Raw genomic sequence first — 16,973 nt, forward strand, 5'->3', positions numbered from 1 at the left:
TTCACTGACTATGGTTCCGGAAATACGGAAGCGTCCGATCCCGCCCGTCTGCTTTGACCCATGACATCACAAATATGGCGGAAACAAAAACACACACACTTTCCACAAGAAGCCTAATGACACTAATGGGACAAGCGCAGGAAATGGGGTGTTTTGGGTGGGGGGCAAACTAAATATAAACAAATTTAGACGCCTGGCGTAGCTACAACGTGTAAGTGAAGACAGCCATGCATGAATACCCACCCACCTCCCCAGGGGTTGTAACCCCTGCAACCCATAGAAGATAAAGATGCTTCAGTAGCTGATTAGTGTTTTTTGTCTTAAAAAAAAAAATCTCACGGGATAGAACGAACAGATCAGAAAGATAAATATAATAAACTAAAACAGAAATTGGAGGAAACAGATAATTAAAATAAGTAATAAGTGTTTTTAAATTTAAAAAAATCTCACGAGATAGAACGAACAGATCAGAAAAGTAAATAAAATAAGATAAAACAGAACTGGAAACAGCCACACTCAAACCAAACTCTGCGCCGTCATGATGTCACACACGACAACACCCTTACGTCACGGGTCAAAGTTGACGCGTGGGATCGGACGCTTCTGTCGACCCTATGGTTCCTTAACAGGACTAACACCTACTTCTGTAGTTGACTAATTCTGGGTATTTAATTCTTCCTCTATTGATGCAAAATCTGCACCATGGGAGGCTTCACCTTGTTCAGATACTATCATTGTTCTATTCTTTCAAAACATTTAGAACATAAAAATCTGTCACTGGACACATCTTCACTTTAAAACAATCTTCAAATGAGAACACTTATTCCCAACCTGAACAAAGTCTTTGTTTTTCTTATATATCACTTTTATAGATATTCACATAGTCAGCACACTTCACTCTCCTGTGGCCTCAGTCAGAAGACATTTCAAACAGTCCTTTTCACAAAACACTGTGTCAAGTGGCAAATTCCTCACGAAAACAGAACTCACTGGATGGTCTCAGATTTCTTAGAAGCCTCTTCAATAAACAAATTAGCACTGAACAACTACAATACAGAAGAAACCTACACTGAACAACCATGACAAAGAAACTGACAAGAACCTACAATGAAGTTTAAGAGATATCTGCAACAATGAAAGTGAAAAGAAGTAACTGTAACAAAGACAATAGAAATAAACATTGTAACAAAGAAACAACTTCAGTGAAGACATACATTACCCTCAAAAGTTTAAAAAAAATTATTTTTTAAAATAAAACATGTCCAACTTAAAAGTGGAAGCTCTCCTTTACAGAGAATATAGTACTACATGGTACTAATCAAAAAAAAAAAAATCTAACGTTTCTGGATTGGAATTTCTGAACAAAAGGCAACAGTAAAAGAGCTGACAGATATGTCCAAACAGAGGATACCATTGTAATCATAAAGCAATTATCTTTCAAAAAAAAAAAAAAAAAAAAAAAACTAACAAAATATCTACAACTGTTAAAGAAATATTTAAATTTTTTTTTCCGAAATTCGCATCTCCAAAATGGTGTTCGCAGTGTCATCTTTGGAGGCCTGTATCTCGGGGCAGGTATTATTTTTATTTTTTTGGAGAAAACAAAAAAAAAACAAAAAAAAAATTGCTCTGATTGTTGCCAGCATCACATCACTGGTATACTTGGGAAGGCAGGGGAACCAGATCTGTCACTGACTATATAATAAAAGATCAGGAATTCAGGAAGGCTGCGAGGGACACACGTGTATTCAGGGGATTCTTTGATGACACTGATCACTATTTAATCTGCAGTGAAATTGGTATTGTGAGGCCGAAAGTGCAGGAGGTCAGGTCCATATGTAGGAGGATAAGAGTGAAGAAACTTCAGGATAAGGAAATCAGGCACAAGTACATAACAGTGATCTCGGAAAGGTACCAGTTAGTTGAATGTAGTCAATTACAGTCATTGGAAAAGGAATGGACAAGTTACAGGGACACAGCACTAGAAGTGGCTAAAGGTCTTGGAACAGTAGTGTGTAAGGGTAGGATGAAGCAAATAGCTTGGTGGAATGACACAGTCAAGGCAGCCTGTAAAAGGAAAAAGGCGGCGTATCAAAAATGGCTACATACTAGAACTCAGGAAGACAAAGTTATGTTGAAGAAAGAAACAAAGCCAAACAGATAATTGCAGCATCCAAGAAGAAATCTTGGGAAGACTTTGGAAACAGTTTGGAGACTTAGGGTCAAGCTGCTTGAAAACCATTCTGGAGTGTAATTAGCAGTCTTCGAAAGGGAGGTAAGAAGGAAATGACAAGTATTTTGGACAGGTCAGGAAAACTGCTGGTGAATCCTGTTGATGCCTTGGGCAGATGGAAGGAATATTTTGAAGAGTTGCTCAATGCAGGTGAAAATACGATGATCAGTAATGTTTCAGATTTCAATGTACAATGAGATAGGAATGACGATGGAAAGAGGATCACATTTGAGAAAGTGGAGAAAATGGTCAATAGATTGCAGTGCAATAAAGTGGCTGGGGTGGATGAAATTAAGTCGGAACTCATCAAATACAGTGGAATGTCAGGTCTTAAATGGCTACACAGGATAACTGAAATGGTGTGGGAGTTGCGACAGGTTCCATCAGACTGGACGAAAGCGGTAATCACACCAATCTTTAAACATGGAAACAGAAAAGACTGTGGGTTAAATCTTCTCAGGTACTGTTGAAAGGAAAGTGCGAGTATTAGTTGAGGACTGATGGATGAAAATGAGTGTGAATTTAGGCCTCTTAGAGGTTGTCAGGACCAGACCTTTAGCTTATGGCAAATAATGGAGAAGTGTTACGAGTGGAATAGGGAATTGTATCTATGCTTTATAGATCTAGAAAAGGCATGTGACCAGGTTCCTAGGAGGAAGTTATTGTCTGTTCTACGAGATTATGGAATAGGAGGAAAACTTTTGCAAGCAATTAAAGGTCTTTACATCGATAGTCATGCAGCAGTTAGAGTTGACGGTAAATTGAGTTCACGGTTCAGAGTACTTTCAGGGGTAAGACAAGCCTGCAACCTGTCTCCACTGTTGTTCATATTATTTATGGATCATATGTTGAAAGACAATAGACTGGCTGGGTGAGATGAAGATAAAAATAAGCAGTTTCGCATATGCAGATGACTTAGTTGTGATGGCAGATTCAATTGAAAGTTTGCAAAGTAATATTTCAGAATGGTATGAGGATTAGCTTCTCCAAAACGAAAGTAATGTCAGTGGGAAAGAGAGATAAACAGATTGAGTGCCAAATAGGAGGAACAAAGTTAGAACAGGTGGATGGTTTCAAGTACTTAGGATGCATATTCTCACAGGATGGCAACATAATGAAAGAACTGGAAGTGGGGTGTAGCAAAGCTAATGCAGTGAGCGCTCAGCTACTATCTACTCTCTTCTGCAAGTAGGAAGTCAGTACCAAGACTAAGTTATCTGTGCACCGTTCAATCTTTTGACCAACTTTGTTGTATGGGAGCGAAAGCTGGGTGGATTCAGGTTACCTTATCAATAAGGTTAAGGTTACGCATATGAAAGTAGCTAGGATGATTGCAGGTAGTAGTAGATGGGAACAATGGCAGGAGGGTGTCCAAAATGAGGAAATCTAAGAAAAACTGGGAATGAACTCTACAGATGTAGCAGTCAGGGCGAACAGGCTTAGATGGTGGGGTCATGTTACACACATGGGAGAAGCAAGGTTACCCAAGAGACTCATGGGTTCAGCAGTAGAGGGTAGGAGGAGTCGAGGTAGATCAAGGAGAAGGCACCTGGATTCGGTTAAGAATGATTTAGAAGTAATAGGCTTAACATCAGAAGAGGCACCAATGTTAGCACTGAATAGGGGATTATGGAGGAATTTCATAAGGGGGACTTTGCTCCAGACTGAACATTGAAAGGCATAATCAGTCTTAAAAGAAAATGATGATGAAAACAAAAAAATACATGTTTCTTACTTACCCCTGAATTTTAACATATGCTAAATTCCATCACATCCAAGACTATGAAGGTAGCCCCCCTGCCTGAAGCGATATGGATTATGCCAATATGAGTTCACTATTGACTACAAATTTTGACCTAGAATTCCTTATCTATATTTTTAAGTGTCTATCCCAGAATCTGGTAAAGTAGCAGGTTGCCTACCTAACAGCTTCCAGGGGGCAACAAAAACACGGGTTTCAATATTTCGCATAATTACTGATCATATTTAGAAATCTATCAATCTACTTATTAAGAGGTATATTGTTATGTTAAAAGTTTAACACAATAAGTATTACAAATACCCGGAACTTATTCGTCCAGAACTTGATAATGGGAGCACTTGAGTGTTCCCACAAATTTTGCACAATTTCTAACCTGTACAAAACTTCTCTCACTGACTCCCCCCTTCCCATACAAAATAATTAAAGGAAAAGAAAACTTATTACTTACTACATTTTTACTTTTCATATAGTAACATTTTAGCATGACATATGAACTTTAAATTTATTACTTCTTTACTACCAACTCTATTTACAACACAGTTTGCAGACAGTATCAACATATACCACTGAATGTACCAACAGAATTATATTGTACAAAACATAGTTCAGGAGATATGACATGATGAATGTTGAATGGAAGGCAGATCGTGTTTAATGTCCTGTCGACATTGAGGTCATTAGAGATGGAGCACAAGCTCTGACTGTGTCAAGGATGAGTGCCCTTTCAAAAGAACGATCCCATGATCTGCCCAGAGTGATTTAAGAAAATCATGGAAAACTGAAATCTGGTTGACTGGGCACGGGTTTGAACTGCAACTCTCCCGAATGTGAGTCCAGTGTGCTAATCACTGCGCCACCTTGCTCTGTCACGAACACTGAACTACGTGGAGAAAAAAAAAAACTTGCTTTTGCTTAAAATGGAGCACAAATTACCCATATTATATAAATCCAGTGTTTCATAATGAGAGCACTTGGCAGTTTCCAACAATCTTTAGGCATAATTTCAAACCTTGTCCAAACTTTATCTCACATACATGCTTAACATTATGTATTTAACACGTTAACTCATATGCAAAGTAATTAGATGTTTGAAGCTGTTTCCTACATGGTAGTTTAATTCTTTAAAGAATTGGGGGTTTTCTGGTGTACAACTGACTGCCAAAATATTTCAAAGAAAAAAATTAATGAGGAAGGCAAATGTTTACTCCATTTTCATTTTGTCAATCGTTCTGTCTACTGACCAAGTAGAGGTTCAAACTGAATTCTGATGACTTGGATGTTTTAATGTTGCTTATGAGAGGCAAAGTAGTCTATCTGAGTCAAAGTCTGCTACATAGCTGAGAAGGGTCATCAAGGGTCACTTTCATTTCAGTTTAAAAACAAGTTGATTTAGCCTTGACACATCTGAGCACACCCACAATGAGGGAGGAAAGTGAGAGCCTAAGCAACATATCTGAACAACAAACCTTAGAGGAAACATTAAGAAATGATTACTGTAGGATTCTATAAAATGAAAAATTTCTTCCAGAAAATTAAACATGATAAATTTAAGACAGATTAAAAGAACTGTTTGTTGGTTTTGCTTTAATATTATGACTTCCAGTCACAATGAAACAACCTGCTTAGTTAATTTATGGTCCATCATTACTTAGTACTGACAGCCAACTGTTTTCCACTATTTCAAATTGTTCTTAGAAGTCTTTTGCAGTTTTTCCTTACAAAACATATTACTGTATAGTGTTTGTCACTTTACAAAAAGTCACATTACACTGTCACCATACTACAAATAGAGAAACATTATTTTAAGCTCTCTAAAAGTCACCAGTCAGATAGTGCCATTTACCAAGTGGAATTAAACAACTTTCTAGTTAATTCCAGTGAAACTGACAATTGTTTCTCTGACCAGATGCCTCTCCTGACACCACACCATGTTAACTTTATGGGTAGGCCTGTTGTGAGAGCTGAAAGATTACGCCTTTATTTCTGTGCATTAACACGTTTTAACTGTTTGAGTGTGTTGTGTTACTGATGTAAGGATTGACAATCCTGATGGTATCCGTTTAAATGTGTGTGAGGAGACTGGCTAAAACTGCACTGGAATTCAGCAGTGTACCAATGTTTTCTGCAACATCATCATAAATAGGGGTTTTTGAATGGATTTAGGTAACAAACTCTGCTGAACCCAGTGGTTAGGATTCTCTAATGCTGCTTTAAGCATTAGATATGCCACATCAGCATCTCAAAAGACCCCCCCCCCCCCCCCCAATGTTTCTAATGACCTGATTTTACAAAGGTTTTTTAATGAGGAAAATGAAATATTAAGGGATGACACACTGCAACTTCTCAGTCACATTTAATTTCAATCACAAGATTTGAACTTTGGAATTATATTAATGTTTGTAGTGGTGTGCATTATGTAATTATCCCTAATTAGTGCAGCATCATAATGAAATATCTTCCCCAGAAAAATTGCACTTGGAATGGTTCCAATTAATTCTACCCAGTCTCCACAGCCATAGTGCCTAGCACAAATGAGTGGAGGCACTTGACTGACATACCCAGCTGTAGATGGTGGGGGAAGTAGTCCATCATCATCATCATCACCACCACCACCCTCCTTATGCTGACAGGAGCAGAAGCATAGTAGGAATAGTTCTTTCTTTCCATGCTACTTACCAGTGTCACAGAGTAATTACATACAAAACTTCTGAACAGTGTCTTATGATGTGAGAACATGATGGTGGCCAGTCCTTTGACACTAACAGAATGGGAAAGGCTATATATTGCCAATAGGTTTCATTCACTCCGATCCTTCATCATTTGCACATTGGACAACTGCAGAACCACAGCACTAACACTCCTAACATCATACAAATACACACTCAGTACCGTGTACGAGGAAGGTAACTTCCTATCTCCACTAGGACCATATGAAGAACAATGTTGCGTTCTTGTGATGTCACCATGACTCACTTGAGCTGTGGTTGCTTGCGTATATAAATGTGCAAATTCCTCAGAAAGAGATACCACGAAGGCTATCAGTGAAGTGACACAGCTATTACACAATGGACATATGATTGAATTTACACTCGTTTAATGACTCCAAGCAAGAATATTACTTTGTCGGGAAATGGAGAGTCAACTTACTTCAACTGTTGCCTGAATTTAAGATTCACAGTCAATGCATTACACAATTTAGAATCCTATTATGTTATGTATACAACTCACATATCAAGCAGGTAACTATTAGTAGCTAAGTTTTAGCCAATTATTATAAAAAGTGTTACTTTGTAGTGGCATTTAAATTTAAACACATGAAACTAATTTTATGGTCATTAATAGAGCCACCCATGGAAAAAAGTAAGAATGTTTACACGATCAATTTAAGATGAGTCTTTTGACGAAAATAAATGGAAGAAAATGTAACAGCAAGGGAGGGGGCAGGTGGAGGGAGTTAGAAGGCATTTAAGAATCCTGCTGGTTAATCAGAGCAGCTTTATGAAGACCTAGATAAATAGTTATGAAGTAATAATGCATGATTGAGATAAATAGTTCTGAAATAATAATGCAAGATTCACAACATTTGAAAAGTCTGATCCCCCCCCCCCCTCCTCCTCCAAAGAGATGGAGTACTAACTCAAATTAGTCAGGATGAGTTTTCATCAACTGTGACCTTGACAGATGCAATTCACAACTCGTAAGCAAGTAAGAAAGATCATTGGAGATCTATATCAAACTGGGTAGACCCTATTTCACTCAGATGTAAAGTCAGTCTTAACCTTCACACTACCAAGCAGGGTAAACCGAGCCCCAACGCTATATTTTTTCTTGTTTTGACATGAAATTGGCAGTTGTACTTAATGACACTTTTTGTTACCGTCAGATACACTTGTTACCTCATGTATCTTGGGTTTGTTACACAACTAAATGAATAAGATGAAAATAATATTTGATGTCTGCTGTCAGGCCTACTTGACGATTACCAACACTGCTGAAGTATGCTACTCTGATTAGTCAAATCAGTTACAATAACACAATACTGTCAGATATTTTCTGCTTTCTTGCACTGTCAATAATTACCTTGAGGTCACATGAAACACCTCAAAAACTTACAAGTTGATGGCCTGATATACAAAACCCAAATTAAAGTATTATCATAAAATTTCTCTCTCGCATCAGAACGTGATTATGTAAACTGGTACAACTTTGGACAATACTTATTTAGCCTACTCTGATACAAATTCACAAACGTGAAAAAGCTATCTTCAACAAAACAAATGCAATAAATATTTCACAAACTAAGGCACAGGGCATGACTTGATTCTTACTTAGGTAAGGTGGCAGCGACAGTTATACTGAATGGGCTGTACACCTAGCCAAAGCAGAATAAGCAACCAGACTATTTTCATATTCAGGACAGGTTAAGATGGATAATCTTGCTGTACCTCATTTGTGATGATAATGCAAAAGTAATTCAGCAACACTATGAAAAAAGTCTGTAATAAAAGTGGAACTCTGTAAGAACTGATACAAATTTAGGGTTGACAAGAATGTTCAATATGAGACATTAGTTTTGGTGAGTAACGTAATTTCACTGGCTATTGTCATGTCAATGTTTTGGTGCATATATTCATAGTTTTGTTGTTAGCTGGTGAAGCCACTGAATGTGGAAAAAAAAACCCTGGTTGTGGTGAGAGACTGATCTATAAAGTTTAGCCCATCTGAAAATAACCACCAATAACATGTTATAGTTGCTATGTTGTTTACGGATTTTGTCGTGTGTTTCCTATGTAATTGGTCAAAGCCGACAACTCTTATCAAACATTCCTCATTATTCGGAATGAACAGAACCTTCAAAAGGGTAAGCAATTGAAGAGCACTCAAAAGTGAGAACAGAAAAAAACAATCTACTAGGATAAGGAGGAATAGTCTGGATGATTGACTGATCTGGCCTTGTAACAATAACCAAAACGGCCTTGCTGTGCTGGTACTGCGAACGGCTGAAAGCAAGGGGAAAACTACAGCCGTAGTTTTTCCCGAGGGCATGCAGCTTTACTGTATGATTACATGATGATGGCGTCCTCTTGGGTAAAATATTCCGGAGGTAAAATAGTCCCCCATTCGGATTTCCGGGCGGGGACTACTCAAGAGGATGTCGTTATCAGGAGAAAGAAAACTGGCATTCTACGGATCGGAGCGTGGAATGTCAGATCCCTTAATCGGGCAGGTAGGTTAGAAAATTTAAAAAGGGAAATGGATAGGTTAAAGTTAGATATAGTGGGAATTAGTGAAGTTCGGTGGCAGGAGGAACAAGACTTCTGGTCAGGTGACTACAGGGTTATAAACACAAAATCAAATAGGGGTAATGCAGGAGTAGGTTTAATAATGAATAGGAAAATAGGAATGCGGGTAAGCTACTACAAACAGCATAGTGAACGCATTATTGTGGCCAAGATAGATACGAAGCCCACACCTACTACAGTAGTATAAGTTTATATGCCAACTAGCTCTGCAGATGACGAAGAAATTGAAGAAATGTATGATGAAATAAAAGAAATTATTCAGGTAGTGAAGGGAGACGAAAATTTAATAGTCATGGGTGACTGGAATTCGAGTGTAGGAAAAGGGAGAGAAGGAAACATAGTGGGTGAATATGGACTGGGGGGAAGAAATGAAAGAGGAAGCCATCCGGTAGAATTTTGCACAGAGCATAACTTAATCATAGCTAACACTTGGTTTAGGAATCATGAAAGAAGGTTGTATACATGGAAGAACCCTGGAGATACTAAAAGGTATCAGATAGATTATATAATGGTAAGACAGAGATTTAGGAACCAGGTTTTAAATTGTAAGACATTTCCAGGGGCAGATGTGGACTCTGACCACAATCTATTGGTTATGACCTGTAGATTAAAACTGAAGAAACTGCAAAAAGGTTGGAATTTAAGGAGATGGGACCTGGATAAACTAAAAGAACCAGAGGTTGTACAGAGAATCAGGGAGAGCATAAGGGAGCAATTGACAGGAATGGGGGAAATAAATACAGTAGAAGAAGAATGGGTAGCTTTGAGGGATGAAGTAGTGAAGGCAGCAGAGGATCAAGTAGGTAAAAAGACGAGGGCTAGTAGAAATCCTTGGGTAACAGAAGAAATATTCCATTTAATTGATGAAAGGAGAAAATATAAAAATGCAGTAAGTGAAGCAGGCAAAAAGGAATACAAACGTCTCAAAAATGAGATCGACAGGAAGTGCAAAATGGCTAAGCAGGGATGGCTAGAGGACAAATGTAAGGATGTAGAGGCCTATCTCACTAGGGGTAAGATAGATACCGCCTACAGGAAAATTAAAGAGACCTTTGGAGATAAGAGAACGACTTGTATGAATATCAAGAGCTCAGATGGAAACCCAGTTCTAAGCAAAGAAGGGAAAGCAGAATGGTGGAAGGAGTATATAGAGGGTCTATACAAGGGCGATGTACTTGAGGACAATATTATGGAAATGGAAGAGGATGTAGATGAAATGGGAGATATGATACTGCGTGAAGAGTTTGACAGAGCACTGAAAGACCTGAGTTGAAACAAGGCCCCCGGAGTAGACAATATTCCATTGGAACTACTGACGGCCGTGGGAGAGCCAGTCCTGACAAAACTCTACCATCTGGTGAGCAAGATGTATGAAACAGGCGAAATACCCTCAGACTTCAAGAAGAATATAATAATTCCAATCCCAAAGAAAGCAGTTGTTGACAGATGTGAAAATTACCGAACTATCAGTTTAATAAGTCACAGCTGCAAAATACTAACACGAATTCTTTACAGACAAATGGAAAAACTAGTAGAAGCCAACCTCGGGGAAGATCAGTTTGGATTCCGTAGAAACACTGGAACACGTGAGGCAATACTGACCTTACGACTTATCTTAGAAGAAAGATTAAGGAAAGGCAAACCTACGTTTCTAGCACTTGTAGACTTAGAGAAAGCTTTTGACAATGTTGACTGGAATACTCTCTTTCAAATTCTAAAGGTGGCAGGGGTAAAATACAGGGAGCGAAAGGCTATTTACAATTTGTACAGAAACCAGATGGCAGTTATAAGAGTCGAGGGACATGAAAGGGAAGCAGTGGTTGGGAAGGGAGTAAGACAGGGTTGTAGCCTCTCCCCGATGTTGTTCAATCTGTATATTGAGCAAGCAGTAAAGGAAACAAAAGAAAAGTTCGGAGTAGGTATTAAAATTCATGGAGAAGAAATAACTTTGAGGTTCGCTGAAGACATTGTAATTCTGTCAGAGACAGCAAAGGACTTGGAAGAGCAGTTGAATGGAATGGACAGTGTCTTGAAAGGAGGATATAAGATGAACATCAACAAAAGCAAAACAAGGATAATGGAATGTAGTCTAATTAAGTCGGGTGATGCTGAGGGAATTAGATTAGGAAATGAGGCACTTAAAGTAGTAAAGGAGTTTTGCTATTTGGGGAGCAAAATAACTGATGATGGTCGAAGTAGAGAGGATATAAAATGTAGGCTGGCAATGGCAAGGAAAGCGTTTCTGAAGAAGAGAAATTTGTTAACATTCAGTATTGATTTAAGTGTCAGGAAGTCGTTTCTGAAAGTATTTGTATGGAGTGTAGCCATGTATGGAAGTGAAACATGGACGATAAATAGTTTGGACAAGAAGAGAATAGAAGCTTTCGAAATGTGGTGCTACAGAAGAATGCTGAAGATTAGATGGGTAGATCACATAACTAATGAGGAAATATTGAATAGGATTGGGGAGAAGAGAAGTTTGTGGAACAACTTGACCAGAAGAAGGGATCGGTTGGTAGGATATGTTCTGAGGCATCAAGGGATCACCAATTTAGTATTGGAGGGCAGCGTGGAGGGTAAAAATCGTAGAGGGAGACCAAGAGATGAATACACTAAGCAGATTCAGAAGGATGTAGGTTGCAGTAGGTACTGGGAGATGAAAAAGCTTGCACAGGATAGAGTAGCATGGAGAGCTGCATCAAACCAGTCTCAGGACTGAAGACAACAACAACAACAACAACAACAACAACAACAACAAGGAGGAATATTCGATACTAGTTATTTGCTTTGATCAGCAGCATAGGAAACTTGAGAAACAACGTAAACAACACTATGACTATAGCATCATATCTGTGGTGATGTTTTCGAATGGGCTAAGTTACTGATCAGTGTTACCACAACCAGCTTTACTGGTTTCACATTCACTGGCTCCACCAGCTACCTACTAAACTGTGAAAAAACAAAATGTGCCACAGGTCAAAGCAGATGACTAGTACTGAATATTACTCTTGACCCACATAAGAACTTCAGAAAGTTCCAACCAATATGAATCCACATGTAAACCGACATACCTGTAGTCTCCGTTTGCAGTTCACATATCTCTTCCTGTCCACAGACAAACCCACTAATATTACACTATGACCTTACTTGATATGCCATCACAGGAATGGGAGGTACTTAACTGAATAGGCCCAATTTCCCATTACTAGTGTAGGTGTACATTACAATGGTTTACTTTTTGTGAATTATCTAGCACCAGGTGGGAGAAATGGGGATTAAGTTCCTCATTTGAGATTCATCATTTCTTCAACTGATTAAGGAAGGCACGAACAATCATTTTTGGCCTCTCTGAAATACTTGGAATTTACTTGCACAGCTCAATTTAATCACAGACAAACAAAACAAGATGGGTATTTACATACGAGCACAGCGCCAACTTGCATTGAGAATACAAGACTGCCACACATCAACTGAGATGGCTGCTTCAGTATGATGAGAAGATATTTCCAGCTACAACATAGTCTACCACAGGTAAGCAAAGCTCTGCGATTTTGTGACATACTGCACATTTAGATATCATGTCATACTGAACTGCAAGAATCTCCCCAATATGTCAGCAGCATATATTGATGTCATGACCAAGTGATCTCTTAGACTGAATACAGCATGAGTGTCTGAATGTATTTGACACATTAACTCACCAGCTCAATTTTTTATGATCAGACAGGGGTAATTATATTTACGGTATTCAGGGGTACTTAGATCTACAGTACTGTCAAGCCAACTCACTTGACGAAGATAACATACACTCCTTAACTATGAAGCATTTTCTGTATTGTCATCTAACAAAGCATTTGAGAAAAACTTAGCAAACAGGTACACACTAACAAAAAACTGCAATAATGAATGTGTGGATGCACAGGGACACAAGGAAATGCATGCATGGCAGGGAGAATGAGAGTGCCTATAGCTCACTGATGGAACATGTAAACAATAGGGGAGGGGGGTTAAAAAACAGTATCTAACTAATGTTTTATAATTCAATCCAGAAGGAAAAGGTGGAAATTTTTTTCCAGCTTCTACAGAAATATGGGAAACGTGTTTAGCTGCTGAGGTCACATATCCCAACACTTGAGCACAACAAAGCATACCAAAAATGACACATTTAGTGGAAATCTTTAATGTGGTACTGCAATTAAACTGCACGTTTTCATAGTACGCAAGTATAAATTCTAAAGCAAAACATTTTGTTAAGGCTCAATATTCCAACATGCATTGCTACTATGACATTTCTTGTAGTTACCTAACGACAAATACCGTTCACACTATATGAGGGCAACGTCATTGTTGATAGTGTGGTACCCATATAAGGATTATAGGAGTATCTGATGCTGAGTACACTTAACATATCAAATGCCGCTCTAAACGGGTAATCAAGTACTATGTACGTTTCCGACTTAAGAGGTTACCGCAAAGTAAAGTAACTTGAGCATACAATAACTTGGGCATTGTGTTAGACACTGTCTTAAAAGTTTCAACTGTAACATTTTTACACACACACACACACACACACACACACACACACACACACACTGCCTATAACTCGTCATTCACTTCTATCATAAACAAGAACAGCTACTAAAATAGATCAATAATTCAAAAAACAAGGCCGTCCCTGAAAGTAATCGCCCACTCCGCAAATCTCACACATCATGTTATTCCTCTGGACAAAATTTGCAGCTTTGCATCAGTATCATCGGTTTCACTCGGAGATATTACCACGGTGAATTCGGAAGCCCAGAGAAAGAGAAAAAGCAGTACGGCTATTGCCCAAACACGCTGATACTGCCTAGCTCTCTCTCTTTTACATTGACATTTTGTTTGGCATGTGGTACTTCCGTACAAATTCAAAATGTAAGGTTTCCCCCCCCCTTTTTTTTAACCCAGTTACCAACGATTTAGTCATGAGTTTTGAAGCCGTTCGTTGCATACACTTGAATCTTTGTTCACTACAAGCCCACAACTGACTGAAGACACAACAGATTCCTGTGAGACGAGTTTTTCGGTAGGTTTTAAAAAATCCGAAATCTGGAAATGAAAGAACATGGCGACCGCATGAAGATGAGATGACAGAAAAATCGACACTATTTAAGGTATGGAAATGTCTCAAAAGTAGTTGCGGCTCACTTCATAACAAACATTTCGTCGCTTCTTGTCAAATAAGTTTTGTAAATTTAATTTGCTGTCATATTTAACGAAATAAGAAACACGCTTGACGTTTGTAAGTGTGCTCTTCATATAATATGCTTAAGTAAGTTGAGATTTACTTCCAAAACACCAGGATTATTCTAGTGTCACATGTGTTCAGATTTCAGAATCTCAGAGCTCGCCATTAACCTGTTTCACTCTTAACTCACCTCCATCTGTCGATACAGATCCCGGCGTGGCGTTTGGTGAAGATGCAACAAAACCTAGGAACGCTAACGCTAAAACGTATTTACCCATGCTAGGAAAGTAACTTAGAGTTCTGAGTTCCAGTGTACAGAAGTCCATGTCAAAACCTTCACACGCACATAACGCTCGCCAAACCTTTACGTCAAGGGCCCAGATACTACGAAAAAACACATCGGCCACAGCAGATACGTGAAAGCTATTTCGTTGCCCCGTCCCTTTACTGTATAGCTTCAATATCGTACTCGTAGATGGCACTGCTAAGCCCATTTGCTTGGCCAATGAGAAACCGCTACGGAGGGCGCAGCCGCGCAGTAGTTTGCCATCTTGCGGATATTTACTAGAACTAAACTCAAAGGGGTATATGCAGACCATATCCGTACTTGATTAAAAATCACAATCAAGAAAATCTATGGCAACCTATCGCACCTGCGCACATAACGTGACCCATGACGTCACAATATGATGATCATGATCAATGATCGAAAATGATCTCGTCAACAATAACAATAATTCACCTTTAGGACGTTAAAAATCGAGATACAATTAATAGGTGTTTGCTGAAATGGTGTTTCATGTGGCTAGTACCAAAACGCCTACTATTACAGCAACAAAGAAAAGTTTCGATTTAGAAAATGAAGGAAACATCCTGAACACCAAACATGTAATCCAATGCTAGGACATTCGCGGGGCTGAGGTTTAGTCATTTCACTTGCGCGGCCTGTGTAGATTTCGATCTTGTGGTTTGGTCTTTAACAATATTTCGCAACTTCTATCATTCTGACTTCGAAACTATGAGAAGTTCATTACTGCTTCGGTCTTCCAAAATACCGGTTTTAAAGCATTTGTGGGGTTTGATACTTATGATTCGATATTTTAGTTCTCGTTATAAAAAGTGTTGCTTTGGCACAGTATTATAGAACTGATGGAATTAAGACTTTCGTAACTAAGCCACATCACTCCATCTTTACAGCATCTGATATATGACAGTCGTAATTGTTGTTAGTACTGCGGAGAATAACCAATGCAGTATGATGAGAACCTTTTCTCACAGTTCGCATTATAAATATGGCAAGGGAAGTTCTTGTAGACCGTAAGTCTAACATCGGCATGAAGTCACTATTAACCGCTACCCGGTAATAAGCATCTAGATAGTATTACTAGGAAAGCAAACACTTTCCCCCCCCCCCCCCTTTTTCACCTTTTTTTCTTTTTATCGGAATGTTATTCTGCAGCAGTCAAGTGCACGAGTCACTCAAATAGTCTAGCATCAATGGCAACAAAATACTATACAATGTCATTCCATAATAACTACTGTTTGCGATAATATATTTTTTGACTCATTCCGCTCCCGGAAAATTATTATTACGTGGTGGGCCTACGGAACATGGCCAATGAAAGAATATACTGGAGGCCAAGTTGACCTTTTTCCCTGTGTGATAAAAGAAAATACTTTTATATGCCAACTTATAGCTAAATGTACCAAGTATTTTCACAAAAAATTACATTCTCCTACGGCAAAAAATAAAAAAATTAGAGACGACTGTGCAAAACTTTTTGAACGCCCTGTGTAACTCAACAACAATCTCTCTAATCGCGTCGTTCGGTTTTTGTTAATAAACCACCCTCAGGAAAGCCTGTTTACAATTGGTTTGTTTAATTTTGTCATGGCCGGCATTCTGTCAGCCATTAATTTCGTGAAGGTCGACCAAAGTCGGTTTTCGTAGCAGAAAACGTGACTTGCTGTGAGATGAGCCATTTCGAAGACTGCAGTATATTAGATTATGCACGAATACTTGGCAGCGATAAAGCCCTCTCTCTGGTGGATTCCGCGCTGTTTGACCGAAGCTCAAAAACAGGAAATGCTAAAAAATATTTGACCGAGGTAATGCAATATCTGGATTCAACACCGTAACAGGAGACAAATAGGAAAAAAATCGCATCACAAAAAATAATTAATGTATATAATGAAATTTCGGGAATACATTTTGTGTAGGTAAGTTATTTAAATGATTATCATTGAAAGATCACAGGTTAACGTAAGCACGAGATAAGCCATTGAAAATGTGAACTGCTGGTACTATAAATGCTGGGTGTCATTTTGTGAGATGGAGTTCCACGCCTGTTGCACTTGCTCGTGGTCGGTCAGTACAGGGACAGTTAATCCTGTTTGTGGATGACGCCGGAGCTGTCATCCGATGACGTCCCGTATGTGCTCGATCGG

General features: G+C 38.7%; 1 protein-coding gene across 1 annotated transcript in view; it reads right to left on the minus strand.

Moving 5' to 3' along the window:
- The window catches only part of LOC126471414 (calsyntenin-1), an 81,555-nt gene extending 66,631 nt beyond the window's left edge, over positions 1-14,924 (minus strand). Inside the window, exon 1 of the mRNA XM_050099548.1 lies at positions 14,716-14,924. Within this exon, the coding sequence (XP_049955505.1) occupies positions 14,716-14,851 (136 nt within the window). The 5' untranslated portion in view covers positions 14,852-14,924. The remainder of the gene's footprint in view (positions 1-14,715) is intronic.
- Positions 14,925-16,973: the final 2,049 nt, after the last annotated feature.

This window comes from Schistocerca serialis, chromosome 3, assembly GCF_023864345.2.
Source record: "Schistocerca serialis cubense isolate TAMUIC-IGC-003099 chromosome 3, iqSchSeri2.2, whole genome shotgun sequence".
NCBI lineage: Eukaryota > Metazoa > Arthropoda > Insecta > Orthoptera > Acrididae > Schistocerca > Schistocerca serialis.